Raw genomic sequence first — 27778 nt, forward strand, 5'->3', positions numbered from 1 at the left:
TTATTCCCTTCCTCTTTCCCATATTCCTACAGAGCTTTAAGGAAGGCATATGAAATCATTTTCTCTTGTTAACTAGGGAGTGCAAATATCATTATTTCCCCACTTTGCAGAGGAGGAGACTGAGACCTGGAGAGTTCCATCTCCAACCCTTTGATCACATGACAGCCATAGAGAGGGGACCAAGTGAGGACAGTTCCTGAGCCTGGACTGTTTGATCCCAGACCAGAAGAGCTGGACTGCTGGGGACCTCCTCTCTAATGACCTCAAGGTTGAGAGCCCCAGGATCTAGTCCTTTACCAGGGAAAGGGGAAATCCCTGAACCAACCTCACATGGTCCCCAAAGCTGGAGCAGCAGCAACAGGCTAAACACACAATATGAGGGGGCTTGGATCTGGTGGGAAAGGGGGCGCACTGACTGGCAGTCAGTCTCATTTGAAGCCCTCAAAGGAGGCTCATTAGGTGGGAAGTCTGAAAGTGGAGGGGGGGACAGACCACCATGTTGGTGGGCTGCCTGATCCTACGGGATCCATCCCAATCCTACTTCTCTTCCGAAGGAAACCCCAGGGTAGCATCCTACAGAAAGCAGGACCTGCCAGAGAGGAAAGAAAATGGTGTTGCTCAGTCTGGGCCACGCTGAGACCTTTCTGTGTGCTGCTGAATAAAGAACAATGGCTGTCCTATACTGATTATGCACTATTACCTCAAGGGCTTCTACAGGATCCGGGGGACCCTTTTATCCACATCTTGTAGACAATCCATAGCCTGAGATTTCCAGGAAGGAACCCAGGTGAACCCATATATTGAGGGCCCTACTCCACAATATCCCTCCTGACTAGAAACCTGAGTACACAGCAGCCTCTCAGAAAAGACCCCTGTGGAGGATCTGGAATGTTGTCAATGAAAAATAAGAGAGGCGTATAATTATATGATACTGTGTCCCTATAAAAAAAAAAACAAACCTCAGCTCGTGGCAGGCTTCTATTAGCAGAGGTATCAGGTGCAAACTAAAGAGGTAATTATTCTCTTTCACTGAGCACTGAGTAGACTAAAGCGGGAATAGCTAACTGTACTCAGTTGGGGGCCCTTATCACAAGAAAGGGGCATTTTTTTCTAACTTCATTAAATTTAGAGAATTTCAGAGAAAGGCAAATACCAATTGTCAACTATTTGAAAAAACAAAATCTAAATTCATGACAATCAAACAAAGACGTTTTTAAGTTATGGGTGCCCAGAGAAGCCTCCAAGGATGTCCGTAACCACTAAGAAAGGTCCACGTTAGGAGAACACGTTTGGAGGCTGCACATCTTACCCAAACCAGCGTCTTCAGGGCTGAGGCCTAGGAGAGAGCAAGGGAGAAACTCATTTTAAAAACAGCTGCAAGTCCCAAGTTAAACGCACATCTTGGAGTTGGACACAGCAAATCCTCCAGGACTTAGCTTCAGTCCTGCCTCTGTCTTCAGGCCCCCTGGGCTTGGCCTGCACCCACCACTGCACCCTGAGGACTTGCTGGCCTTGCTTTATGTGGTGAAGCTCAGCTCCTTCTACAATCAGAGGGCAAGAAGTCTCCCTTTTTCATCTGAACCCTAAGCCCTTAGCACTCACTCTTTTCCATCCTCCTTCTGCCTCCTGGCCTTCTTCAAGTCTCACCTAAAATCTCCCCTAATGCCAAGGTCCTCCCTCTCCAATGATTTCCACCTTTTCCTATAGGTACCTTGTAAGCACCGGCCTGTTTGCATGTTGTGTCCTGCAGCAGACCGTGAGCTCCCTGAGGGCAGGATCTTTGTATCCTCCATGCTCAGCCCAGTGCCTGGCACACAGCAGGCACTTAAGAGATGCTTGCTGACTACCCAATTGGGGCATAGGTCATTGTTACCAGTGGCATTACCCCAGATGAACAAACTGAGACTTGGAATGAGGAAGAATTTTGCTCCGGGGCCAGTTGGGACACAGCACTGCCTGATAATAATGCCACCTGGGTCACACAGCCGTGGCAGGTGCAAACTGTGTGGTGTTCCTAAAAATAGGCCATTGGGCTTCTCTCAGTACTGGAAAAAGGAATTTCCTCAAGATTTCCTGGTATTCTGCGAGAAAATTTGAGCAGCAAGTCCTTTCATGCCTTAGTCTTGGTCTGAAGACTGCCATGGCAGGGAATCCAACACTTCCAAGGCAGCCCCCTCCCCTTAAAGGTGGCTCTAATTCCCTCCCTGTCTCTCTGACCCTCTATCCTCTGCCAGCTCCTTCTTGCACCCCTTTGACTTCCTGAAGGCAGTCCTGGTGGCCCTCAAGTCTGTTCCTCTGTGCCATGGGCCCAAGGCCTGCCACTCCTCTCTTCTTCTCTCTGGCCTCAGAGCACTGGACCAGAAGCCATTTAGAAGACCTGGCTTCCAGTCCTAGTTCTGCCAAGGCTTTACTGTGTGACTTCTTTGGGCCACAGCTTCTTTACCAGGGGGTCGGGTTTACTGATCTCTAGGTTTTCTTCCCTCTCTCAAATCCTAGAATTCTACCTTCATTTTTTCCTTCTTTCTTTCTTTTGTATTACAACTTTCTGTCTGCCGGTGTTTTATGTTTTAATTGCAAAGCTCCCCAGACCCTGATTTATTATGGCCAAGTCTGAAACATGCATTGTTCACATAACTGTGATTTAACAAAGGCTCTTTATTAGGAACGTAAATAGGAATAATAAATGCCCAAACAGACGCTTTGCCAATAAAACCTGAACAATGCTGCCGAGAGAAGCCCCCTGCCCATCCCCCCACCATCCCATGCACTGGAGATTCCCTGGCCACGTTCAGCAGCCTGGCACACTTTATTCTTCAACTGCCTGTATCATTTCATATTTTTAGTTCTTAAATGATTCCCAGACAACATTTGACCCCATCTTCTTTGGCTTACTCTCTTTGGCTCTATCAATAAGGAGGCAAGATGGCTTTTGACATGACACCTTCATTCACTGGCTCATTAAACATGCAAGGGCCCAGCCCACCACTCACAAGGAATAGGGATTCTTACGGGCTCAATCAGTGGATGCACTCGCCTAGGCTACTTTTGAACAGATGGATTTCAGAGTTATATCTTAGAAAGATGAGAGGCTGCCTGGGATGGTGGGAAGTCAGCCTTGGAGTCAGGAAGACCTGGGCTCCTAGGATCAGGACATGGAAAGGACCCTAGAGCCCAGCTAGTTCAAGGCTCTCTAAGACCCCCTAGAAGACCCTCCAAGGTGTCTGTGGTAGTTCTCAAGGGACCTGTGAACTTGTTTCTTCTATATATATTTAAACAACCATTTTAACAGAATTGGTTTTTTAAAATCTTTTTAATTTTTAATCTTTTTAATCTTATGCATTTAAAAACATGATTCTCAAAGCCTTATGCCAAAGGGATTCAAAACACAAAAAACCATAAAACACACCACTCACTTTACAGATGACGCAGCTGAAGCCCAGCGGTATGAAATGACAAAACTGGAGGTCGCATGGGTGATGAGAAGCAAAACTGGGGTTTGAACCCAAGTCATGGACCTCTGGAGCTCAAGTTCTTTTCACAGCATTACAGAACCTAGAAAACAGCATGGTCTGGTGGCAAGTGGGCACACAAACCCCCATGTTCTGGACCTTTAATCCTCCTGCATCAACTTATACCTCCCTTTGCCAATTTGAGGTAGGAAAACCAAGCCTTCTTTCTCCCCGTGGCTATCCCCTGGGTCAGCTGAGGGATCTGTATGCCATGTTTAACCAAATCTATGTATTCATTCAACATTTATGAGGATTCCATTGCCTAAAATTCTATTCTACTGCTCTCTGTTGGGGAGCTGCTGGCTGAAAGTACTAAGTTCAGTCCTCAATAGCTGTGATCAAAAAATGAACAGAGACTTTTCTGAAGCATATATGAAGATAAAAATGTTTACAAAAAAGAACATATGAAGATATAAATGACCACGTGAAAACATGGCCCAAATCACTTATGGTGAGAGAAATGTAAATTAAAACAACTTGGAGGTTTCATGTCTCTCCATTAAAATTGGCAAGATGACAAAAAGTGTGGACAAACAATGCAGGAGGGGTTGAGGAAAGGCAGGCACATGGATATGCTCAGAAGTGGTCCAAGTGCTCAGCATTTCAATATAGAATTATGTGAGTGACTAAACTGTCCATATCCTGTGACCCAGAAATCCCAATGTTGGGCAAAGCTCCCAAGGGAGTCACAGACAGAAACAAAGGTCCGATATGGAACTGAAAATTCAGAGCAGCAGTCTCTGCAGCAGAAAAGAATTGAAAACCATATGTGTATCCATCACTTGGAGAGTGGCTGAAAAAACCATGATACAAGAACATAATAGAGTATTATTGTACAATAAAGAATGAAGAATACAGCAATTCAGAGAAATTTGGAAAGATCTGTGCACTAATACAGACACAACAAAGCAGAACCAAAAGAACAGACTCAGTGGCTATGGTCAGACAAATAAAAGATCCTCAAAGGAAGCTGGATGCTGAATCACGGAAAAACCAGTGAAGGGCCCAGAAAAGTGATAATTAAACTGAGAGTCCAGAGACAGAAGAGTTGTCTTGATTGGTGTGAATGACACCCCTTGAAGCAGGGGCATCATTCCAGTTCCCACCATAGAGTTCTACTGGGTTGGAACCAAAGGCTACATTTTGTATCCTTATAACTCCAAATCCTGCAAATGTGAACACATGTGGTCACTTCATTCATTGCACCAATCAGGATCTGGCAATGCTGCTGGATGAGGTTTCTGTAGCAGCCACTTTGGCTTAATAGTTTAGTTTTGTCTCAAGAGAGGTTCCATCTGGAGGAGGGAAGTGGGAAATGATTCTAAAATATGAAAATATATTAAATCAAATTAAATTAAATTGAATGTTTTGAAAGAGTTCATTACTGGTCACACAGAAAGGTGACTGTGGCACAATAGAAAGAATTCTGGTCTTGGAGTGAGAAAGATCTGGATTCAAAATCATCTTCACTACCTGAAGACATTTAACTTTTCTCAGACTCCAATCCCTCACCTGTAAAATAAGGAGACATGGATGGGGTGGGAGGGGTCAGTGGCCTCTGGAGACCAGTTCTCCCAGCTGTCAGAAGTGCATCTAGTAGGAACACAATCAAGGCACACAGTAGGACCTGGAACCCAGACCTGCTGGAGTCATGCCCTCTCTATTGTACCATGCTCCCTCCTAGGAGTCCTGGTGAAGGAAGCTGTGCTCCTGGGGGCCTGAAACCTCCCACACAGAAGCCTCCACCCCCACCCCCTGCTGTGTTACTGCTTCACATTCAAGCTGCTTGTAGCCAGCACAGCTGCAGGTGGAGATACCACTGTGGACACATAAGCCAACCCTGCTAGCAAAGGGAGATTGACAGCTTCACTGGGGACCTCGGGGCACCTGCCCCAGACATGTTTGGAAGGACAAGCTGGATGGCACTGGGAGCCCTGTCTCCTCTGTTCCTCATCATTGTGGCAGAGCACACACATCTATGTCTTTGGCCCCGTTCTGATGCCCAGTGACAAATGTCCCCTTCTGTGGGAAGCAGGATGCATGAGGGGTCTAGAATGACAGTCTGCTCATTCTGTTGGCTCCAGGATTGGGGGGTGGGGTGGGAACAAGCTCATCAGTGCAACTTGAAGGTGTCTATGTCCAATGATGGTTGAAGTTCATCCATATCATCTTCCATGAACCTCACTTCAACCCTGTTAGGCAAGTGCTACAGGTGTTATCATTCCCATTTTGCAGATATGGAAGTAGCAGCCAAGAGACAGTATGTGACTTGCTTAGGGTCACACAGATACTAAATACCTGAGGCAGGATTTGAACCCAAATCTTTCTGCTCAAGGCCCAGGGCTCTGCCTGCCTCATTACAAGTGCTACAGAGACGGCACACAAGAATCCCCCCACTTTCCTTAAGGAGGATGTACCTTCAAGGTCTCACTTTCTTAGAATGTTCTCCTTTGGAAATTACCCCTTAAGAATGTCTGCCCTGGATACCTGATTAGAAGCCTTGTCAGCCCCATGGGGCCTCCAAGTCTTGTTCTAACACTGATGCCTCATGGAGTCTCCTGTCCTTTAAAGTGATGGTTAATCAGGGCCTCTTAGAGGGGAAACATAAACTGATAACCAAACACGGTTCCCATCCAGTCTATTTAGAATCTAATTCCGGACCCTAATTACGGCTGCAGAACAAAGAAAGGGTCTACAGGGAAGGATGAGGGACTTTGGGGAGGGGCGACTTGACCTCACTTTTATTTGGAGGTCATCACAGGTCACAGGTCAGGGGATACTGGGCATCGAGCCTTGAGGTCTTCCATAGCTCACAAGGAAAGAAGCCTCTGCCCTCACAAGTGTCTATGACCACTCAGAGGGAATCAGTATTCCAAAGGGCCTCTTAGCAAGTGACAATTAAATGAAAAGCTGAACATAAATTGGAATATTTTTTCACCTACAACTGCTGTTCTGTTATAATGTGCTCATGGGGAGGGGGTGTGACTTACATCTGGGAAAATGAGATGCCAATCACAAAAAGCAATTTCTTTCCTAACGTCTTGTAGGATCTTTTTCTCCCTCCCCAACTGTCCTCTTTTGACAGGAAATTCTCCTGTTACACACACTGGCTAACTTAGGGTGCACTGGGCTCTGCACACAGTAGGCACTTAATAAATGGATGGATTAGGTGTGTTTGTTTGGTTTCCCCACTGGGATGACTAGATGTTGAGTCTTTAAAGAGAAGCAGACCGGATTTTCAAAGGCTGATGAAGTTATCCTTGTCCCAACACTTGCTCAGCACCTAGGCTGTGCACCCACAGGAGTGGCCTGCCTGTCACCCCAGCTGACAGTTAGCTATTGCCATGGGTTTACAAGGCACACACCATCTGTAGTCTCATTTGACTCAGTTCTGGATGCCCTGTGTTTTTAGAAAGAACACTGAGGACGGAGAATATCCAGATGATCTGCGGAGCATGATGTGTGTGACAATCAGTTGAAAGAGGGGGGTGGGAGTGTGACCTACAGAAGAGCAAACTGGGAGTTGAAAGCAGCTCAAGTATGAACCTGGGGAAGAGGGATCTAGTGGATTCTGCTTAGCCCCAGAGGGGAGGAGTGGCAGGTCTCAGAGCCCCAGGTTGGGAAAATCTCCCTAACAAGACACTAACCCAAAGGGGAATGGCTTGTCCCCATGGGGGCCCAGCTGGATGTGATGGTTCAGGGGTTGGACTGGATGACCGACCAGGGCTATGGGTATTATTATACCTACATTATAGATAAGGAACCTGAGGCTCAAATAAGCTAAATGACTTGCCCAGGGTCACACGGTTATGAATTCATCCATTTAGGAAGCGCCTAACACTAACCAGGCAAAGACCAAAAATAAATTTCCCCTACATCAAAGAACTTACATTCTATAAGGGGAAATACGTACTCGTGGAAGGAGACACAGAATGCTTTAGAGCAGGGGTGGAAAATTTGTGGCCTCATGGCCCCATGTGGCCCTCTAGATCCTTGGATGTGGCCTTTGGACCAAGTCCAAGTTTTACAGAACAAATCCCTGAATTAAGGGGATTTGTTCTGTAGAGTTTGGATTCAGTCAAAGGGCTGCACCTGAGGACCTAGAGGGTCATATGTGGCCTGCTTTAGAAGGAGGCAGCAACATCCAGGGGTAGAGGTTGTGAGGAACAAAGGAAGGAATTCTGTTTCCACAAGAGGAGTGATAACAGGATGTTAAATTAGAGGTGATTGTTTTTAATCGGAGCTGTGACCCAGCAGAACTAGATCCAGTAAAAGGTCAAAAGCTTGCATGCATGCTTAACAAGCCATTTAATATTATCCAACACCACCCCCATCCAAGGGTAGTAAACTCATATGAATGCACAGGCCATATATGACGAAGGAGGAGGAACATCTAGCCAATGGAGAGCAAAGAGGAAAATCTGAATTGGGAACAGAGCATAAATAGCTTTGCATTTGTCTGAGCAAGCATATTTCTATTAGTGAGTCACCTACTGACAATGAATGTAAAATATATGTAATGAGAATTTCCCTGGCTTCACAACGAGTATTTTCTTTCTTGAGCAAGCACACTTCTGAGAGTGGGGGTCAGGAAGGGTTCAAGGGGACACTGGAGCTAAGCCCAGAAAGAGAGCATTCCAAGAGGCAGAGACAAGTTAGCAGAACAAGCCAGGCTGAGGGGAACAGCCTAAGCAAAAGCTTAGAGGGTGGAGACTGGAAGCTGCACTTGAGAGACCACAGAGTGGGCCAGATCAGCCAGGCCATAAGCTTGGGCACTGACTTGCTGGGCTGGAACCAGGCTGCGAGGAGATGTAGATGCCAGACAGAGGAGCTGGTATATCATCCCAGAGGCAAAAAAGAGCAGGGTTTTCTTGACCTACAGAAGGCAGGTGAAGCACTTGAGGAGGTTCTGACCACAACTGCCTCCTGACCCTGAGTCCAGTCCTCTTTGCACCACCCCAGGCTGCCTTTTGCTGCCTGGAATATTGTCCTGGGCCACTCACTCTGCTCATCCTCAGTGTTCTCATTTGTACAATGGGGAGAATGATGCCTAAGCTGCCTTCCTCCTGGGGGGGGGGGGGACAGTCAGGATAAAGGCCAAAAGGTAGAGAAATGACATCATTATTACTACCTATTGAAGAATATTGGACTGATCAATGGGGGACAGCCATGGGGCATCTCTTCCATTAGCATCGTTAGCTGGCATCTAAATCTGAAGTTACCATGTTTATGGGTCCCCTCCTCACCCAGACTGGAAACTCCCTCCAAGGCAGAGGCCGGGTCAGGTCCATTTTGGGATCCTCCACCAAGCACCTAGGAAGGTTTTCCTCATACTCCTCGGGTGCTGAATAAATGTTTGTTATATTAAACTGGTCTATCAGCATGTCCAGACACTATAAAACAATGCCCTGACCTTCCTGAGGGAGGCTTGGCTTGTCCCCTCTCCTGAATCTATGAGTGGGGGGAGAGTGGGTTTATCAGCTTGCTGAAAATTACATGGTAAACGGGAATCTTGGAGCTGCCACAGTTCCTGGTCTTTGTTGTATTAATAAGATTACAGGAATCTGGGCACCCTTTCAAGTGTTTATTTGGTAAATGCTAATTCCCAGGGTGGGAGGAACATCCTACTTGATCTTTACTTTTTTATATAAGGGGAAAATAACATGGCTATTGCTTCACACTTCTGACAATAGATAAAATGTCACCTTTTAAGTCAGTTTTCTAATGAATATTTCCTGTTACAATGACACCAAAGTAGATCTCATCTGGCCTAGTCTGAACTTTCTTCCTCAGAGGCAACTGAGGCTAGTTTTACAAACTTAGAACCTCAGGATTGGAAGAGACCAGAGAGGGTACCCAGTCCAACTCACAGCTCCAACCCCAACAAGTGGCCACCCAGTGTCTACTTCAGGGGGAGCTGCACACCTCCTGGGACAGACCATCCCACTCTGGGACATCCAGGAAGCTTTCTGACACCAAGCCAAACTTGCCTTGCTGAAACTCAACTGTAATTAATGATCCTCCCTCTGCCCTTTGGGGTCAAGCTGAACACAGGTCAAAAGAACTGAGTTCCAGGCCTGAATTGAGGACTAATTGATGTTGGACCTCAGTCAAGTTACTTAACAAAGACTCAGTTTCCTCGCCTATAAAATGAGAGGTTTGGACTAAGTGATTACAAGTCCCATCCACATCAAAGTTCTATGACTGTTCTCAGAGTATTAAGTGCTTATGAATTAGATGCCAAATAAAGAATTAAAAAAGTTCTACAATCAGTGCATTTATCAGGTTTTTTAAAAAGTTACCATTTAATTTCTAGATCTGATGAAGGCTGGTCAAAGTTTACTGTAAGTTTTGTTGGCTTACATTATTTGCCAGTGAAGATGAGTTCTTAATCTCAAAAGCGAGATACCCCCCAATAAAGAGCATGTTTTGGGAAAGTCAAACTGGATTTTGAAAGACAAAGCTCAGTGTGGCTATCGAAGTTCCCAGAGAAGGAAAGAATTCACAGTGTTCATCTCCTCTTCTACCCCAGAACTCAAGCCTTGGACATGGACTTGGGACCCTCCAAATGACAAAGCAATCAGAAGTTAAATGGAATCTGATGACGTCCCCTAGACAAACACACTTGAGCTTAGGAGCAGGTAGAGATGCTTCTGACCTGACAGCAGAGCAGTCCTGCCTCTCATCCTGCAGGAATGGGGGGAGAAGGGGTGACAGATGTCTCTTCTGCCTCCCCTGATCCATGCCATCATCCCCCTCACCACAGGTAGGCCTCCCTTACACTCTATGGTCTGGGCCTAGCATCTCATCAGTACAGGCCACCACCACCCCCACCCCCACCCCCCCAGAAGCAAACTCACTCTATACCTGCAGTGCTAGACTCATTCGACTAAGTGGTGGGACCTTTAAGCCTGGGGGGGGGGGGGGGGGAAGGGAAGGGCCTGGACCACACCACCAGACAGGACATCTGAGGCAAGTCCTCCTGGCTGTTGGGCAGGTGCTGTCTCTGTCTCACTACCTGATGCTGACTCTCCCAGGAGATAACATAGGCAGTGAGCTTTGTATTCTTATTGGTTGGCTGGTTGTTGTCCTTCGTCTTCGAAGAGGACCAAAATGCCATCACCATGATAAAGTGAAAATTCAGTGTGTCTAACTGTGGCTGATCATACCAATATGAGCTCAGAATGCTTTACCACAGGTTGGGAACAGATAGTCCATGTGACTATCCTGCATTTACTTTGTGCTGTCTCAATTCTGCTTTGCTCAAAGAGCACAGCATCCTTTCTGATGCGGGCACATCATGCTGAATGATCCTGTGCCAGTGTCTCCCATGTTACACAGTCAAATCCAAAGTTCTTGAGAGAGACCTTGAGAGTGTCCTTGTATTGCTTCTTCTGACCACCATGTGATCGACTGCTCCATGCAAGTTCTCCATAAAATAGTCTTTTTGGCAAGCGTACATTTTGCATTTGAACAGCCCATTGGAGTTGTGCTCTCTGAAGTATAGTTTGAATACTTGGCAGTTCAGCTTGAGCAAGGACTTCAGTGTCTGGTATCTTATCCTGCCAGATGATCGATCCTCAGAATCTTCCTAAGACAGTTTGAATTGAAGCAATTCAGTTTCCAGGCATGGCATTGGTAGACTGTCCATGTTTCACAAGCATATAATAATGAGGTCAGCACAGTGGCTCTGTGGACCTTCAGTCTGGTCAGTTTAATATCTCTTCTCTCTCAAACTTTCCTTCTGAGCCTCCCAAACACTGAGCTAGCTCTGACAATGCATGCATTAACTTCATTGTTAATGTGTATGTCCCTGGAAAGCACACTACCAAGGTAAGTGAACTTATCTACAGCATTCAAAACTTCTCCATTTGTTGTAACCGATGGTTCCACATATGGATGGTGTGGTGGTGGCTGATAGAATACCTGTGTTTTCTTGATGTTAATTATTAGACCAAAATTAGCACAGGCAGCAGAAAATTGATCCATACTTTGTTATATCTCAGCTTCAGAGGCTGCATTGAGTGCACAATCATATGCAAACAGAAAATCATGCACCAGCACTCCCTCCACTTTGGTCTTGGCTTCTAGACTTTTCAAACTGAAGAATTTGCCATCGGTACGGTAGTTGACGTTGATGCCATGTTCATCCTTATTGAAAGCATCTGTCAACATGGCTGAAAACATCATGCTAAAAAGCATGGGAGCAAGCACACAGCCCTGTTGCACTCCACTGGTGACTGAGAAGGCATGAGAGCTTTGTCCATTATCCAGAACCTGGGCAACATGCCATCATGAAATTGACAAACAATACTGATAAACTTCTCTGGGCAACCAAATTTTGACACAGTTTTCCATAAACCCTCATGACTAATAGTGTCAAAGGCCTTGGTCAGATCTACAAACATTGTGTAGAGACCTCTGTTCTGCTCCTGGCATTTCTCCTGGAATTGTCGGGTAGCAAATATCATATTGACTGTTCCTCAGCCCTTTCTGAAGCCACACTGGCTCTCAGGTATATGACCATCTTCCAGGTGAAGGATCAGCCTATTAAGGAGAACTCTAGAAAGAACTCTGCCAGCAGTTACTAAGAGGGAGATGCCCCTGTGATTGTCGCAGGACAATCTATTCCCTTTACCCTTATAGAGATGGACAATGGAGGCATCCATGAACTCTTGGGAGATAACCTCCTCTTGCCATATAACTTTTGTGTGAGCAATGGTCCCTATACCTTGTAAATCTCAGCTGGAATAGAATCAGCACCAGGTGCTCCACCACATGAAAGGATCCTAATGGCCCTCAAAATCTCTTCTTTAGTTGGAAGTTCAGCTAAGGAGAGATTGACTTCAATCTGAGGTCAATGGCCTTAGCATTGATTGATGATGGTCTGTTGAGAACCCTATGGAAGTGTTCAGCCCATCTCTCTAGGATCATGTCCTTATCACTAATCAATGTGGCTCCGTCAACACTGAGTAGTTGTGATGCACTATAGGTTTTTGGTCCATAAATAGCTTCCAATGAATCATAAAAGCACTTTGGATTGTTACTGTCAACATAAAACTGAATTTCACCTGCCTTCTTACTGAGCCAGGAATCCAGCACCTCTCTAAGCTTTGCTTGTACTTTGCTTTTGATGGAATTAAATGTTTCCTTCTTGGAGGTGGATGAACTATCCTGATGGTAAATCCTGTGGAGTTCTTGTTTTTCATTTAGCAGCTTCTGAATTTCCCCATCATTTTCATCAAACCAGACTTGGTGTTTGCAAGTGTTCTGACCCAAATGAGCAAATGCAGTGCTGTACACCAAATCTCTGACAGCTGCCCACTCTTTTTCTACTCCACTGTTGCCAACTGTGTGTTGACTCAACTTTCCCTCCAAGTCAGCAACAAACTGTTTATGCTCAGAAGAGAGCGCTAATTTGTTGACATTAATTCTTCTGAAAGCCATTTTGCCTTGGGGGCAGTGCTTTTGATGAATGCATATATTTAGCTTGGAAAGGATAAGTCTATGATCAGTCCAGCAATCTGCACCACACATTGTCTTTGTCACTCTCACATCTTGTCTATCTCTTCTCCTTACAATCACATAATCTATTAGATGTCAGTGTTTGCTATGAAGGTGCATCCATGAAGTTTCATTGCGTTTAGGTAAATGGAAGACAGTGTCAGTGATGAGAAAGTCATGTGATGCACAAGTCTTCAGCAGTAAATGACCATTGCTGTTGCTGTTTCCAGCTCCATTCCTCCCTACGACTCCCTGCCAAGTCTGGTAGTCTGAGCCTACTCTAGCATTAAAGTCGCCCAGAATTATAAGCTTGTTGTCTTCTGGCACATTGATGATAAGGGTCTCTAGGTCTTCATAAAACTTTTCTTTGACTTCATCAGTGTCTGTCACGGTGGGAGCATGGGCACTGATGATGGAGGCATAGGGTTTTCCTGCGAGTGGCAATCCCATTGTCATGAGCCTGTCATTCACTCTTTTTGGCAGGCATACTAGCTTGCGGATTAGATTAGTTTTGATTGCAAAACCCACACCAGCTTCACAGTGCTCTCCTTCACTGCACCCACTCTAGAAAAAGGTGTATCCAACTCCAACTTCGGTAAGCTGGCCTTCATTTGCCAACCTTGTTTCACTCAGGGCTGCTATTTGGATGCAATACCTGTTGAGTTCTCTTGCAACAAGAGTAGTTCTTGCAGGTCTACTGGATTTTGTGTTGTCTATGAGTGTGTGCACGTTCCACGTGCCAGTGGTGAGTGGAATCGTCTTGGCAGATGTTTTCATACATTTTGTACTTTTTTTGTGTGTCGATCACATAGTGGGATTAGCAGATACTGTTTAGGCCACCTTTCCCAGCCCCCTTCCTCACACCAGGAGGTGAGCAGTGCAATACTTAAAAGGCTGCTCAGACACCCAGGGGGCTGCCGAGTCCCACTGCTGCTTTCAGTAATAAACAACCCTGTGGCCTGGGCCACCTGTGTGCAGGGTTGTGACTATGGCTCCCAGTGTATTCACACCTTTTCCTTCATCACTTGCCTGTTGCCATAGGACTTTGAGGCATAATTGTGAAATGGTGTGGGTGATGTCTTTTGATTCATGCATAAATTGGATTTAAGTGAGGCAGAGTTGCACAAAGTCATCAGCCTCACTCTCTCCTCCAGAGTCATCATAGTCCAGTGGCAGGACAGAGTCCAGACAGCTGGTGTTGACTTAGGATGCAGGATGATCAGGATCCCTGTGAAGACACTGGTGTCTTCAGCATCTAACAAAGCTCTAAGCGCTCCACATCTCCTGCTTCATCTGCCTTCATGGCCATTGGAACAAATTGTTCTTATCCATGCATTCCACCAGAGAAAGTCTTCACATGCCTGGGGTAGATAACCCCCCCCTAACTCACCAATGGATTTGAGAACCCTTGGTTATCCTCAGCCTGGTTTGGCCCATCTGCCAAAATGGTTTACCGGAGTGTGGCTGCCATGCATGTTGCAGCTTCTTGGAGCCACAGATGAGAGTTAGGTGGAACAGATGGACACCACAGGTGGAAAGAGCCCCAAAAAGGGCTCGGCAGCCATCACACCAAAGGTACTGGTCCTCCCTGAACACATCCTAACCCCTGCATCCTTATAGAGGCTACAAAAATGTCAGATATTGTCTAACACCAGCTGCTTTCCCTCGCGCTCCATCCAAATCACTCCTTTGTCCCCATCTCACCCTACCTTGTGATACCTCTTTGTACAGAATTCTCATCCCCCTCACTAGAACATAAGCACCCAGAGAGCAAACTTGTTGAATTCACAGAACTGAATGTTTAGGTAACCCCAGAATCAATCCAGAATCTCCAAACTTGGGAGTACCACCTTGTGGTAAAGGAGACACCCCTGTGACCTACTTCCAATGTTCGGGGTGCTTCCTTTGAAAACTGCCTCAATTGAAAGCATATTTTTGTAAAATGAATGAGCCCAGAAAATGTCAGGAGGAACAGACAATGAAGGGGATGACCAAGAAGGGTTTGAGTCAAGAGGGGGAAGGAGAAACACGAGCCACTCCACCTAAGGGCCCTGGCTTGGCCAGGAGAGCCTTCTGCCTCTTTAGACAATCATCAGCACAGTCATTCCTACAGCAAATCAAAGTTTCAAAACCCTTTACACGCTTTATCTCATTGATCCTCTCGATAATCCCAGGAGGGAGATGCTACTAGTATCCTTATTTTGAAAATGAGCAAACTGAGGCCCTGGGAAAGTCCCCAAGGGCCTGGATTCCAATCTGTGTCTGGCACTCAGTGACCCTGGTGTCTTGAGCAACCTTCCAGAGTCTGTTTTCTAACCTGCTCCCTACAAACTGAGGACCCAAGGGGACGATATGCACCAATACACACTTCCACTATCACAAAACGTTCCATGTAGGGGAGTCTTCTGGTGTCTCCTCTCCTGTCACCTCCAGTGGGGCCTAGGTATCACCTTCTTGAGTTACCAAAGAGTGAAGAGAAGCATTTCTGTGAATTGAGGAAGAAATAGCCCATTTCTAAAGGCACACCCTTCCATTTACTGCATTACCCTCTGAAAAAGATGTGCTAAGACAATGACTGGAAAACATTTTCCAGAATATCAAACGATGCCCCAGAAAAGCCGGACGCTTTACCCATCTCCAGCTAAGCCCAGCCACTGAAGCTTAGGTCTGGGCTCCTTTGGGACAGAGGAGCTCTACAGCATTGGAGGTTCTGACCATCCTCACTCACTCCCCAGCTGCACCCTGCCTAAACAACATCAGTTGTGTTCAGCACAGACTTCAGTAAGCACAACCTCTTCACATGAATTCAAAACCAGACACCACAACAGTCTTAATTTTTGCAAATCCAAGATATGCTTATGTCCTAAGCTGTTAGAAAGAACAGTTAATAAAAAAGTGTCCAATTTCTTGGGATTTCATTTCACGGGAACCATCAGACCACGGCTTGTTTCTTAGTCCTAAAGTACGCGTCTAGTTTTTCCAAGTTGTATTTCACACACTAAGAGTCACAGAAGTCATTTGCATACCAAAAACACATTTGTAAAAGAAACCCATTTGCATAAAAGCCAGGGGGAAATAAGGATTGCCATAGAAGGCTTCAGCAACACATAATCTCCAGACAAGTTTCCTTCCCTATTTCCCAATACACTACATTTTCATCAAGGGCTAACAGCTTTAGGATGAATATCATCTAATTTTTAAAAAATTCTGAGTTGATGTGTTCTTAATGAAACATAGTGCAAGTTCCTCAGCCTTCCCCTGGCTTCTTAGCCCAGGGGCACTGACAGGTGTAGGGTAGTTACACCCCAGGAGATGGGCAGCCTCTGACTCACAATTCAGGTCTTGAGGATGCCTGCTGGCTACATGGCCATACATGGCAATGGCAGCCAGGTGGGATCAATGGCCAAGTCAAACAGACTCTGGAAGCAAATTAAGAAAGAGGGAAATCAAGAAATCTCAGGGATGGGGAAAATGAGGCTATTGGATTTCAGGGTCAGTGGGAGGCTCAGTTGGGCTCTACCCTAGCCCGGTTCTTGGAATCAACCCACAGGTTTTGTGTTTGCTTGATTATAATAGTACTTACAGAGAATTGATCAGGAACCAATCAATGAGGGATGACTTTTTTATAAAAATCTGCCTTTTTCAGATGGGTTCATCTGGTGAACCATCTAGACTTCTCGAGGGTAGAGGAAAGAAAGCTTGTGTCTGACCAAACTACAAGGGGATAAAGAGAAAAGTTCCAAATAAAAACAAAAGGTAAAGACCCACACTAAAAATGGTGAAACATTGGCTTTTTCTTAAAACTATGGCAGAGGAACAAATAATTTTACTTTTAAATGCTAGATAGCCTAATTTAGAATACAATGTTCTTGGGCCATGAGGCAGCACATGAGGTGGCACAGTGGATAAAGAGGTAGACCAGGAATCAGGAAAACCCATGTTCAAACCCTACTTTAGATACTCTGTGACTCAGGTTTCCTCATCTGTGAAATGGGCATGAATAAAGTCACCTACCTCCCAGAGGAGCCAGAAGGATCAAATGAGACTATATCTATATATATCTATATATCTATATCTATATATCTATATCTATATATATCTATATCTATATATATATATATGAAGTGCTTTGCAAGCCTTAAGGTACTATAAAAATGTTGGCTGTCGTTATTATGTTATAGGTCAGTGCTGGAAGGTTCAATGATAAACCTCTTCTGACATGGTCCTGAAACAACCCTGCCTGTTGCCCAATGCCATGGGCCTCTCCCACAACTGTAAAAACACTTGCTAAGGGTACATGTTCATTTTAAAGACTCCTGTGTGACTGTGGGTCAAGGACAACCCTCCCAGCCTCACCTGCTCATCTATAAAATGAGAGAGCTGGACTCAGTGCCCTCCTAAGGTCTAAATATCTGATTCTAAGATTTTCAACCATCCCTCCGGAGAGAAGGCAGAATAGTTCAACAAGACGTGAGGGGCCCAACACAACCAAAGGTCTTTGGGGGCTTTCTTGCCAAGGGACCTTATTAGGTAGAGTTGGCAGACCTACAGGTCATACTGGTCATGTTATCATGTCCATGTTCATCAAAAATTTTAATTTTAAGGAGCATCATTTATTTTAAAATTTTATTTCTTTTTACTCTGAACTTAAATACTAAATCATGGGACTTCCATATATAGGATTGTACATAAAACTGCAGGTCTCTGTTGTGTAGAACTTGCTTATCTTTGAAAATATATAATAGGTTAGGCCTGTAGCTTTGCTTGTATGTGATACTTTGTGGCTTTTCTTCTGTTCCCTTCTGTGCATTTTTTAAAAAGATGCTTCAATGACCATCTTTTCATTACTACTACTTCTGCTGCTGCTGCTGCCGCCGCTGCTGCTACTACCACTACCACCCTGTTCCTAGCCCCCTCCTCCTTCCTACTTAACCTCTGCTGAGAAAAGAAGAAAAGAAAAAGCCCTTGTAACAATATTCATAGTCAAGCAGGATAAATTCCCACTTTGGTAGTGTCCAAAAAGTACTCACATTATTTCCTACTTATTCTGCATCTTGAATCCATCAGGCAGCAAGGAGAATGATTTCTTAGGAGGGCATTAGTGGATAGTTGTTGTTTCAAATCTGTCTGACTCTCCATGACTCCATCTGGAGTTTTCTTGGCAAAGATACTAGAGTGGTCTATTTACATTTCCTTCTCCAGTTCTTTTTACAGATGAGGAAAATGAGGGCAAAGAGGGTTAAGTGACCTGCCCAGGGTCCCACAGTTAGTAAGTCTCAGAGGTCAGATTTGAACTGAGGAAGACTGGTCTTCCTGACTCCAGGTCTGGCACTCTGTGCCCCACTTGTGGATAGAGCCAGCCTCAAATACAGAAAGATCTAGGTTCAGATCCCACCTGACCCCTACTGGTTGTGTGGCCCTAGACAAGTCACTTATCCCCTCAGTGCTTTAGGCCAGAAGTAGTATTCAGCTCACCCAGCAGCATGGAGTCCACAACACTCCCAACCTCCACAAAACCTATTTTAAAATGTAACTAGGAAACATTTAACAAAACAAATTAAAATACAATAAAATGTAGATAATACATTCTAAATGTAAGACAATGTGTGGCCCACACGAGGATAGTGTTATGGACAGATTAGCGCCCCTGTTTGTATTTGGGCCTAACAATCCATGAGTTGCAAAGAAGCCAAGTTAATAAGAATTTATGAAGTATCTACTATGTGCCAGGCACTGATTATGCCAAGATACAAAGAGAGGCAAAAGACTCAAGGAGCTCATAATCTAATGGGGGAGTTTGGGCCTAGTCGTTTGCAGTTTTATGTACCATCCTATATATCGAAGTCCCATGATTTGGTGCTTAAGTTCAGAATAAAAAGAAATAAAATTTTAAAATAAATGATGCTCCTTAAAATTAAAATTTTTGATGAACATGGACGTGATGACATGACCTGAGTATATCCCGTAGGTCTGCCAACTCTACCTAACAAGGTCCCTTGGCAAGAAAGCCCCCAAAGACCTTTGGTTGTGTTGGGCCCCTCCTGCGTGAGGAAAAGCCTATCAGAGAGGAGAACATGGAGTCACATAGTCAGGGGATGGTGCCTCAGGAGATCCAAAATTCAGAAAACAGTATAAGAAGCTCCATTTTTCTGAACGTGTTGTAGTCGTCCTACAACCTTACTGGGGAGGCTGCCCATCCCTTTAGGGGGAATAGAAGTAAAGATGAATAAAAGTTTTCCTGATTTCACAACAGGCATTGTTCTTTGTTTAAGGTGAACGTGTTTCTCACTGCTGGGGGCTTGTTAGATGGGTTCATTTCTAACACCATTATATATCATATATACTGTCATATTATTTGTACTATTATATATCAGATATGCTGTTATATATGATACATACTGTTACATATTTGTTATATATCATATGTTGTTATTCTAATATATACTGTTCTGTATCAAATACTTTTATTTATTTATTATACTGATATATAATATATACTGTCATATATAAAGTTATATGTAATATATACCATTATGTATCATGTAGTTATATATCACATATACTGTTGTATATCATATATGCACCATTTGGTTGGTTGGTCTTTTGATTCATGTGCAAATTGGATTGATACATACATTCTATATGTATATACGATATATACATTCTATTTAATATATACTTTTAGATATAATATGGACTGTTATATACCATAGTTATGTCATATACACTGTTATATATAATATATAGCACGTATAATATGTCATATACATATATACAATTATACATCATATACTGTTCTGTTTAATACATACGGTTTTTCATATATATGTACTATTATATAAGTTATGCCATACATACTGTTACATATAAATATACATGTATAACACATGCACATTATATACAATATACTGTTCTATTTAATATCTACTGTTATATATATCATATACTATTATAGATTATAAACATATACCGTTATGTATCCTCTATGCTGTTATAGAACATACATGTTGTTATATAATATATGCTGTTATATACCATACATACTATCATATATAACATATTTCATATATACTGTTATAGAATATATATACATGTGTGTGTGTGTGTAAATCATACGTTCAGTTCCCATCTGTATGTAAGGTGGATTTTAGCATGTGTAAAGTGAATTTTTGTCATCATTTCTTGGAGTTCAGTCTCCCAGGACCCACAGCCATTACAATTTCCTGTTGCCAGGTACTGGATACGAGTTCCCACAGTTATGGCTGAAAACATCTCCATCACACTTGCACAGCACCATGTAATAATAAATCATCTAAATAGCCATTGTAGCTACAGTGAGATGCAGGGATGGGGCTATGTAAACTTGCGAGGCTACGGCCGGCAACATGCCTTTGTCTGTTGGCCTATAAAACAGGTGGTCACTAGACAGTGCATGGGGAACCTCAGGGGGTACCTTGGGGTTGAGTGCACAAGCTGGAGTGCTGCGTGTGCTTTGATCAGCCCCCATCAAGGCTTGGGGGCCTGTCTCGATGGATCCCATAGAGACGGAGGGGTACGTGCACCCCCCACCTCACCCCCCTGTTTCTCACCAGCCACTTCAAGAAGGGTGAATAGGGAACGCTGTAAGAGTTGGTGCTCCATTATCAGCAATCCTCTTCTGAGAAAACTAGACTAGGATAAAGTAAGCTTACTTGCAGTGTCTTTCCTGCCTGACCAAATCAAGAATGAACCTGTGCTAGCAGCCGTCCTGTGTGCTGTGTCTATCTGTCTTACCCCATCATTATTCTTTTAAGGCTTGGGCTATTACCCTAGTCTTAAGTTATGGTATGTTTTAAAAAATCACTGAAAATAAAAATCAGTATTAGAGATTTTGTTTGTTTGTCTTAAATCCTAGGCTACAGACATCCTTGATAGCTAGTGTCTTATACCTAAAAAACTCAGCACTGAATTCTGTAATCTCTGGGATTGTCTAAATCATGGTATGAGACCAGAGCACACAAACCCATCAGCCACAAGACTTATCTGCATCCTCAGGCTGTTTAGTAATCTTTTTTCACAGGATGGGCTAATTCTCCCAAGTTCACTAAGTGGTCTGAGGGCCCCATAGAAGGAGAACAGCCCCACACATAGAAGGAGAACATACCCATACCCCTGCTTTGAAAGCCTGAAACAGCATTCCCCTGTATAGCTGTTCAAGTGACAGTCCCACCTGTCACTAACACCTGCCTTTTCACCCCTCCCTGCCAATTATATCCTCAAATTTTTAGGGAAGGAAAAGAAGAACTAGGAGATGTGGGAGAAGGGAAGCTATTTAGAACACTTCTCCACTTTACATCATTTGCCTCCATTTTAACTTTGGTTTTGATGCTTTCCTAAAGGTATTCATCATTCTCCCTCCAGGAAGTTAAAAGCAGCTCCTTTCCTCGAATTTTGGGAAGCGAGAAGAGGTGTAGGCTTCAAAGGAACAGGAGAATTGGAAGCCCACTTGATAATGAATTCACAAAATTCTGTGCTTGAATAAACTGATAAAAGAAACCTGCTGACGTTCTATTCAGCTCCTCTCTCCAAGGTGAGAGAATTCAAGACGACAAAACGATTTAGAAACCTACCTAAATGATGCTAAAATCCCTTTTTAAAACAGTTCTTTGCATATAATCAAGAAATCATTCATCTTTTAGACCACAGAAACAAAGCGCTGCAGTCAGTTAAGATAGCCTTTTGCTTTAAGTAATTATTCTTGCCTTTGAAAACTGAGAAATTAGAGGAAGGGCTGGAAGAAACATCTTCTAAAGAACACCCTTATGCCTCAAGGAAAAATATTCATAACATTATTATAATCATTATCCCCAGATTCTTCCGAATCTTTATCACTGGTGACATTAACATGTAAATATGGCCTTTGTTTTTCAAGTGCTCAACTACTTTCCCCCCTTATTCACCTCTCAAAGGACTGCTCAATGCTTGACATCACAACTGGCTGTCAAGAAATTAATTATATCCTCGAGAAAGCTGCTTTCACCATCACGTGGGGGAGAAGAGAAACATACTAAACCAGCTTCCGCAGTAGCTACAAAAACCAGTGAAAGGAAAGAAAGGAAACTGAGCCTTGTCTCATTCAACCTTCTCTGAACCCGACTTTCCAGTAACACCCCCAACTCCCTGGCTCCCCCAGGCATCAGGTAAGGACCATTGCACAGGAATTTGTGCTTGAAATTCTCCCAGAATCCAGTCGCTTCACAAAATTCTCAACTGTACAAATTAGCGATGGTCTAAGTGGCTGGAAACCAGGCAGCAGAGAAGACAAGGGGCCTTCCAGGTTGAGGGTCTGGCCTGCATCCTAGGCCTGGTACAGCCATCTCACCACTAAGATAGCTGGAAAGCCAGCGGCCCACTCCAACTAATAAAATACAGTAGTTGGACTAAACTGAGGGCATTTCGAGATCAGACTGTGTGAGTCTGAGCACAAAGGGCTGAGCTACACACGTGGAGAGCTATTGTTTGGGACGCATATGGACCTTACAGAGATTGACCATCACCCCCTCCATTTTACAGATTGTTCGGCCTTGAGGCCGAAGGGCTACCCGAGCCTTTTCTTACCTGTCGTCCAGGTCTTCAGGGATCAACCGGATAAACATGTTGAGAGAACAGACTTTCCAGAGTTGAACAAGGGTTAGGCTTTATTCAGGGTCTTAGTTACATGTGCAGGGTGAATTCTTCCTCAGGAGAGAGGAATCCTCCTCCTCCCAAGGGGCAAAGATCATACAGCAAGAGGATGGGAGCAGGAGAGGGGAGGGACCCTCTGCCCTCTAAGGGCCCCTCAGTGTGAAGAGCACCTTCAGGCTTTCCTGTCCCTACTTAAGCTCTCCCGCCGCATAGTTTGCACCTGAATACCGTGCCTGCTCTCAGCCCTTAGCTAGTCAACAACAGGTGTGCTCAGACCATGGGCCAATCTCAAGGGTGGGATGCTCTCCCCAGCAAGTTTCCCACGGAGAAGAGGCAGAAATGCACCAGATAGCCCGTGTCTCATGCCTCAATCCCCAGCTGTTCCCTGGGGGGCCTCATGAGAATTCTGAGGTTTAGAAGTCCTCACCTTTACCTGCCCGAGACTGTCCACGTGAAACTGAGCTTACACCCCCAACAACAGATAAGGAAAATGAGGTTCTGGGGTCACTCAATAGTAAGGGGTAAGGATGGAGTTTAAACTTGGACCCCATGACCCCAAATTATCATTCCTCTCCTCAGGATGAAACACCACCCCCTGAAGCATAAGATAATGAATGAAACAAACGGGGGGTGGTGGCATGGAACCTACACAAGATGTGGGGTCAGTGAATCTGAGGGGACAAGGATCCTAAATCAGAGTTGGAAGGGACCTCAGATGCCTGCTATAATCCCCTCATTTTACAGATGAAGAAAACTGAAGTCCACAAGATGGGTAACTGGCCCTTCGTCCCAGTGACTGTCAAGGGTAGGATGTGACCTCAGGTCCCCCAAAGGATGAATGCTCTTTGCACAGTGACCAGCTACTTCTCTAAAGGGCTTTCCAAGCTCAGCATGTCTGATCTTATGATCTTATTCTTTACCTATAATCTTACCTGGCACCTGTTGCACCCGGCTACATTAATTCTATTAAATGTCAATAAAAGGCTGAATCAGAAATCCAGGTAAATGAGAAATTACTGGATCATACACAGATGGTTCCCTTTGCTTGATTTTTGCATACTCTAAGTAAGTACAGGATGCTTTACAGAAGTTTCCTAGAGTACCCCTTCCTCCCTCAACAAATTTCCTGGGGTTGATGTGAGGACAAACCTCATCCAAGAATTGTCCCAGAATTCCCCCGCCCAGTTCAACTAGCCTCCATGATGAGATTTCACACAATTTGAAGAAATTTCCGAAGTTATTTTTGAGAAAGTATTTTACTGGGTAAGTTACTGGCCACAGCAAATACCTGCCACATTTCAGCGATGGGGCAACTGTGGAGAGAAATGCACATCTGTGTTTTGGATTTTAGTAAAGGGACTCAAAAGTAACAGTCTGGACTTTCCACCCAAAATTTCAAATGCAATGAAAAGCTGAAGCATTCCAACACAAGGTCCTGTGTCTTTTTTCGCATTCTACCAATGAAAGACTTCATGAAAACAGGAGACAAGGAATCAGAAAAATTCTGTTTCACTTTTTTATTCACAAGTTGACTACCTTTGTTCTTATCATCTACTATGGCCTTTATTACCCCTGAAAACATTTTAAACATGCTTACGGAAAGTCTAAAACACATTTTTCAAGTATTTTGGTCAAATTAATATTTTTAGCTAACAAAAAGGTTAATAATTCAACATATTGCAACTATGTAACCGGTTTGATATCCTACACCTCTAAGACTATCATGGGATAGTGTGGTGAGCTAAAATTTCCTCACCACATCTACAGATTTAGTTCTCAAATCCCATTTATTTCAGAGAAACTCACGGACAGACAAGGAAGCTGCAGCAAACAGAGGACTGGCTCATGGCTTCTGCACTAACCTGAATAAACTTCAAATATGGTATAACTACTATAACTGAAACAAAATTACCGAAAATAACTGACCAGTACACTTCATTTCTCCCCCTAAGGTTTACAAGACCAAACTTTTTACTCAACAGAAGAAACCGCCTCAAGAGCTTACAAACTTTGTGCTTAAACACGCAGGGCGGGGTGGCCTCACGGCCCCTGAGACGCCGACTTCCCTCCGCTTTTCCCCCAAAGGCCCAGCCAAGTCTCTCACTCCACTCCGATCCCAACGCGGCAGTTCTTTGGGGGGGCCAAGGAGAGCAGCCGCGGGGGGCCCCCACCCGTGAGCCCGCCGCCCGCCCCACGCCCCGTCACGCGGCCCGCGGCAGCCCCAGCCGCCGGCGCAGGGACTCGGGCATCTCGGGCGGCGGCGGCCGCGGCAGCCGGAAGTACACCTTGGCCGCGTCGTAGATGAACCACTGCAGCGCCGTGAGCGCGCCGATCATGAGCATGCGCGGCAGGAAGCCCTTCCACACGCCCCACGGCCCGAGCGTCCGCAGCGCCGCCAGCGCCGAGCTGCCCTTCCCCTGGTTGAGCACCGACACCACCGAGTCGGCCGGGTGCGACACGAGCGCGCACAACACGCCGGCCACGGAGCCCGCCGCGAAGGTGACGGCCAGCTGCTCGGCCTGGCTGCACTGGCTGCGCGGCCGCGGCACCACGTGCGTGTAGAGCGCCTCCAGCGTGCGCTCGAAGCAGGCGAACTTCATCATGGTGTAGGGCACCTGGCGCAGCCAGAGCGCGCCCAGGCCCTTGTACAGGGCCCACGCGCCCTCCTCCGCCAGCATCTTGGGCACGGCCTCGCGCAGGGTGCCCGCGAAGCCCGGCTGCGTCTGCACGCGCACCTTGACGGCCTCCATGGGCGCCAGCCCCACGTCGGCGACCAGCTCGGCGCTGGCCGAGGCCGCCAGGTAGAGGCCGGTGCGCCACTCGTAGGCCGCCTCGGCGCCCAGCAGCTCGGCGTAGCGCAGCTTCAGCAGCTCGTACAGGCCGAACTTGAAGAAGCCCTGCACCGAGTAGCCCAGCAGCGTGGGCGCCCAGCCGCGCGCCAGCCCCGCCACGCCCTCCTCGCGCAGCGTCACGCCGAAGGCGCTCAGCAGGCCCGGGTACTTGGCCGGCTGCACCTGCATGCGGCACTTGACCACGTCCAGCGGCACGATGGCCATGTGCGTCAGGCCGCAGCTCAGCACGCCGCCCAGGCTGCACAGCGCCAGGTACTTGGGCGACCCGAACTCGCAGCTGTACTCCTCGCGCGGGGGGCGGCTTCGGCCTCCTCTTCGTGGACCACGGCACCAACGAATGGTCCCTGATGGACGCCGCGGCCCACGCGCTGCCGGAGGCGGGAGCCATGGCTGCGGAGCGAGGGACGAAAGCGGGTCAGACCGTTGGCCGCTCCTCCGCCCGCCCGCAGCGAAGCCGCCCCTCCTCCCTCAGGCGAGCGGCTCGAAATGAGCCCGGGGCGGTAAGCTCCCGGAGGTACCGCCCCGCCTCGCCGGCCTCAGCCAATCACGTCTGCCCTCCTGCGGAAAGGTCGGGTCATTTTGCTTGTCCCATCCCCCCCAGGTCTTCGACCAACGGCCATCGTTGGTTCCTGGAGGCCGCCCTCTCTTAGCCAATCATCATCTTCACGCGGGGGGGGGGGGGGGGGGCGGGCGGTGTTTCACTGTAGCCAATCATTATCCCTTACACTGGTCTTTTTCTTCTTTAACCAATCACCATCTGAATACCATCCCCCTTCCTTAACCAATTATCCTCTGCAAACCGTCAGCCAATCAGCATCCTGTTGCTTGGTTCTCACCTGCCGTCTATTTTCTACCCTTCCACTCTCACCCCAAAATCACGCTCCTCACTTCCGGAGGCACTCCCTCAGCCAATTATATTCGCCTCCTCACCTTCCCTAAGTCTTTGAACCAATAGCCATCGTGTTCAGATTCCCGCCTTCCTAGAGTGACACATTCTTGAGCCAATGAACATCTTGACACCGTGCCTCCCAGCCCATCCCCGCTCGATGAGCTGCCAGGAGCTAGTCCTCCCGGGCTCTTCCTCCCCTCCCCCCACCTCCCCAACCTGTCCTATTGGCCCATCCACTCCACAACTTTAAACCAATAGCTATCATGGGGGCGGGTAGAAGCTATTAGCGTCTAGGAACTCCTGTTTAGAACCTCAGAGAAAATCATCCAGTTCAACTCTCTCATTTTATAAACGGGGACATGGGAGCTGGGAAAGGAAAGTAATTTGGATGTACTCTAGAGCTGGAAGGCTTTCGCTTGACAGATGGGAAACTGAGGACGGACGGTGATGTCACTCGCACGGGGTCACACCGGAAGGAGGATATGAACTCCCAAAGCATTGCTCTCCCTGCACTCACCTTTGCCATGAGGAACCAATGGGAATCCTGCGCTGAAGCACCGGCTCCCTGGAGCTCCGCCCCTCTTAGTGTGTCTTCAGCCAATCACCATGTTCAACAGGTATTTTGAAAGGAGTGTTTTCCCTCCATTGCCCTGGGTGACCAATGAAAATCCTGCGCTGAAGCGCTCATTCTTGGGGCTCCACCCCTTACGTACAATTCCTCAGCCAATCACTATATTCAATAAACACTTCTAAAGAAGGTTTTCCCTCTAATGCCTGGATGCCCAATAGGCATCCTGCTTTAATCTCCCGCTCCTTGAGGCCCCGCCCCTACTTGCACCTTCCTGACCAATCACCAAGCTCACACAAATTACAAGCCCCTCTCTGCCCGCCCACTTTGCTAAGAGTGACCAATGGCCACAGCTCCCGCTCCAATTCAGCCAATCGCTACATTCACCCGGCGTTTGCCCGCCTCCTAGGCAGGCCCGACCCCACCCGTCCCTCGTCCCTTTACCTCGGCTGCCCAATGAACGCGCTGCTCCTGACTGCCCGCCCCCCGGTTTCACTCTCCAGGGGTGCGGGGGAGGAAGGGGAGGGAGTGGAGGGGGAAGGGTCGGCCTATCTCTTCCGGAGCAGGCCGTGGAACAGATAGATCAACATGTATAGGAGGGCGTACACGCACGAGTAGGCGAGAATGTAGGTGAAAAAGCTCAGCAGAGAGGCCGGGGCTTCCATGCACAGCGCTCGGAGGCCGGGCTGGGCCTCGTCCCGTCGCGTCCCGCCCAGCGGCTCGCTTCAACCGCTGCGCTCGCTGGCCTGTTACCATGGCAGCCGCGGACGGGCGGAGCAGCGTCCCCGCCGTC

At 46.3% G+C, this 27778-nt stretch overlaps 1 protein-coding gene across 5 annotated transcripts; it reads right to left on the bottom strand.

Moving 5' to 3' along the window:
- Positions 1–1166: 1166 nt before the first annotated feature.
- LOC140530166 (solute carrier family 25 member 3-like) lies at positions 1167–27778 on the bottom strand. Of its 5 annotated transcripts, none has more exons than XR_011975821.1 (5): positions 27430–27778; positions 26935–27067; positions 16597–16727; positions 3414–3552; positions 1167–1336 (listed from the first exon to the last, which is right to left on the bottom strand). XR_011975821.1 is itself a non-coding variant. In XM_072649515.1 (5 exons), exons 2-3 carry the CDS (start codon positions 26941–26943, stop codon positions 24878–24880), a joined length of 1050 nt encoding a protein of 349 aa, XP_072505616.1. In that variant the 5' UTR covers positions 26944–27067; positions 27430–27776; the 3' UTR covers positions 1167–1336; positions 3414–3552; positions 22611–24877. The 5 variants fall into 5 exon arrangements, 1 of the variants encoding a protein (XP_072505616.1); XM_072649515.1 differs by lacking the exon at positions 16597–16727 and adding an exon at positions 22611–25918 and having other exon boundaries at positions 27430–27776; XR_011975824.1 differs by lacking the exon at positions 16597–16727 and having other exon boundaries at positions 27430–27776.

This window comes from Notamacropus eugenii, chromosome 2, assembly GCF_028372415.1.
Source record: "Notamacropus eugenii isolate mMacEug1 chromosome 2, mMacEug1.pri_v2, whole genome shotgun sequence".
Classification (NCBI taxonomy): Eukaryota; Metazoa; Chordata; class Mammalia; order Diprotodontia; family Macropodidae; genus Notamacropus; species Notamacropus eugenii.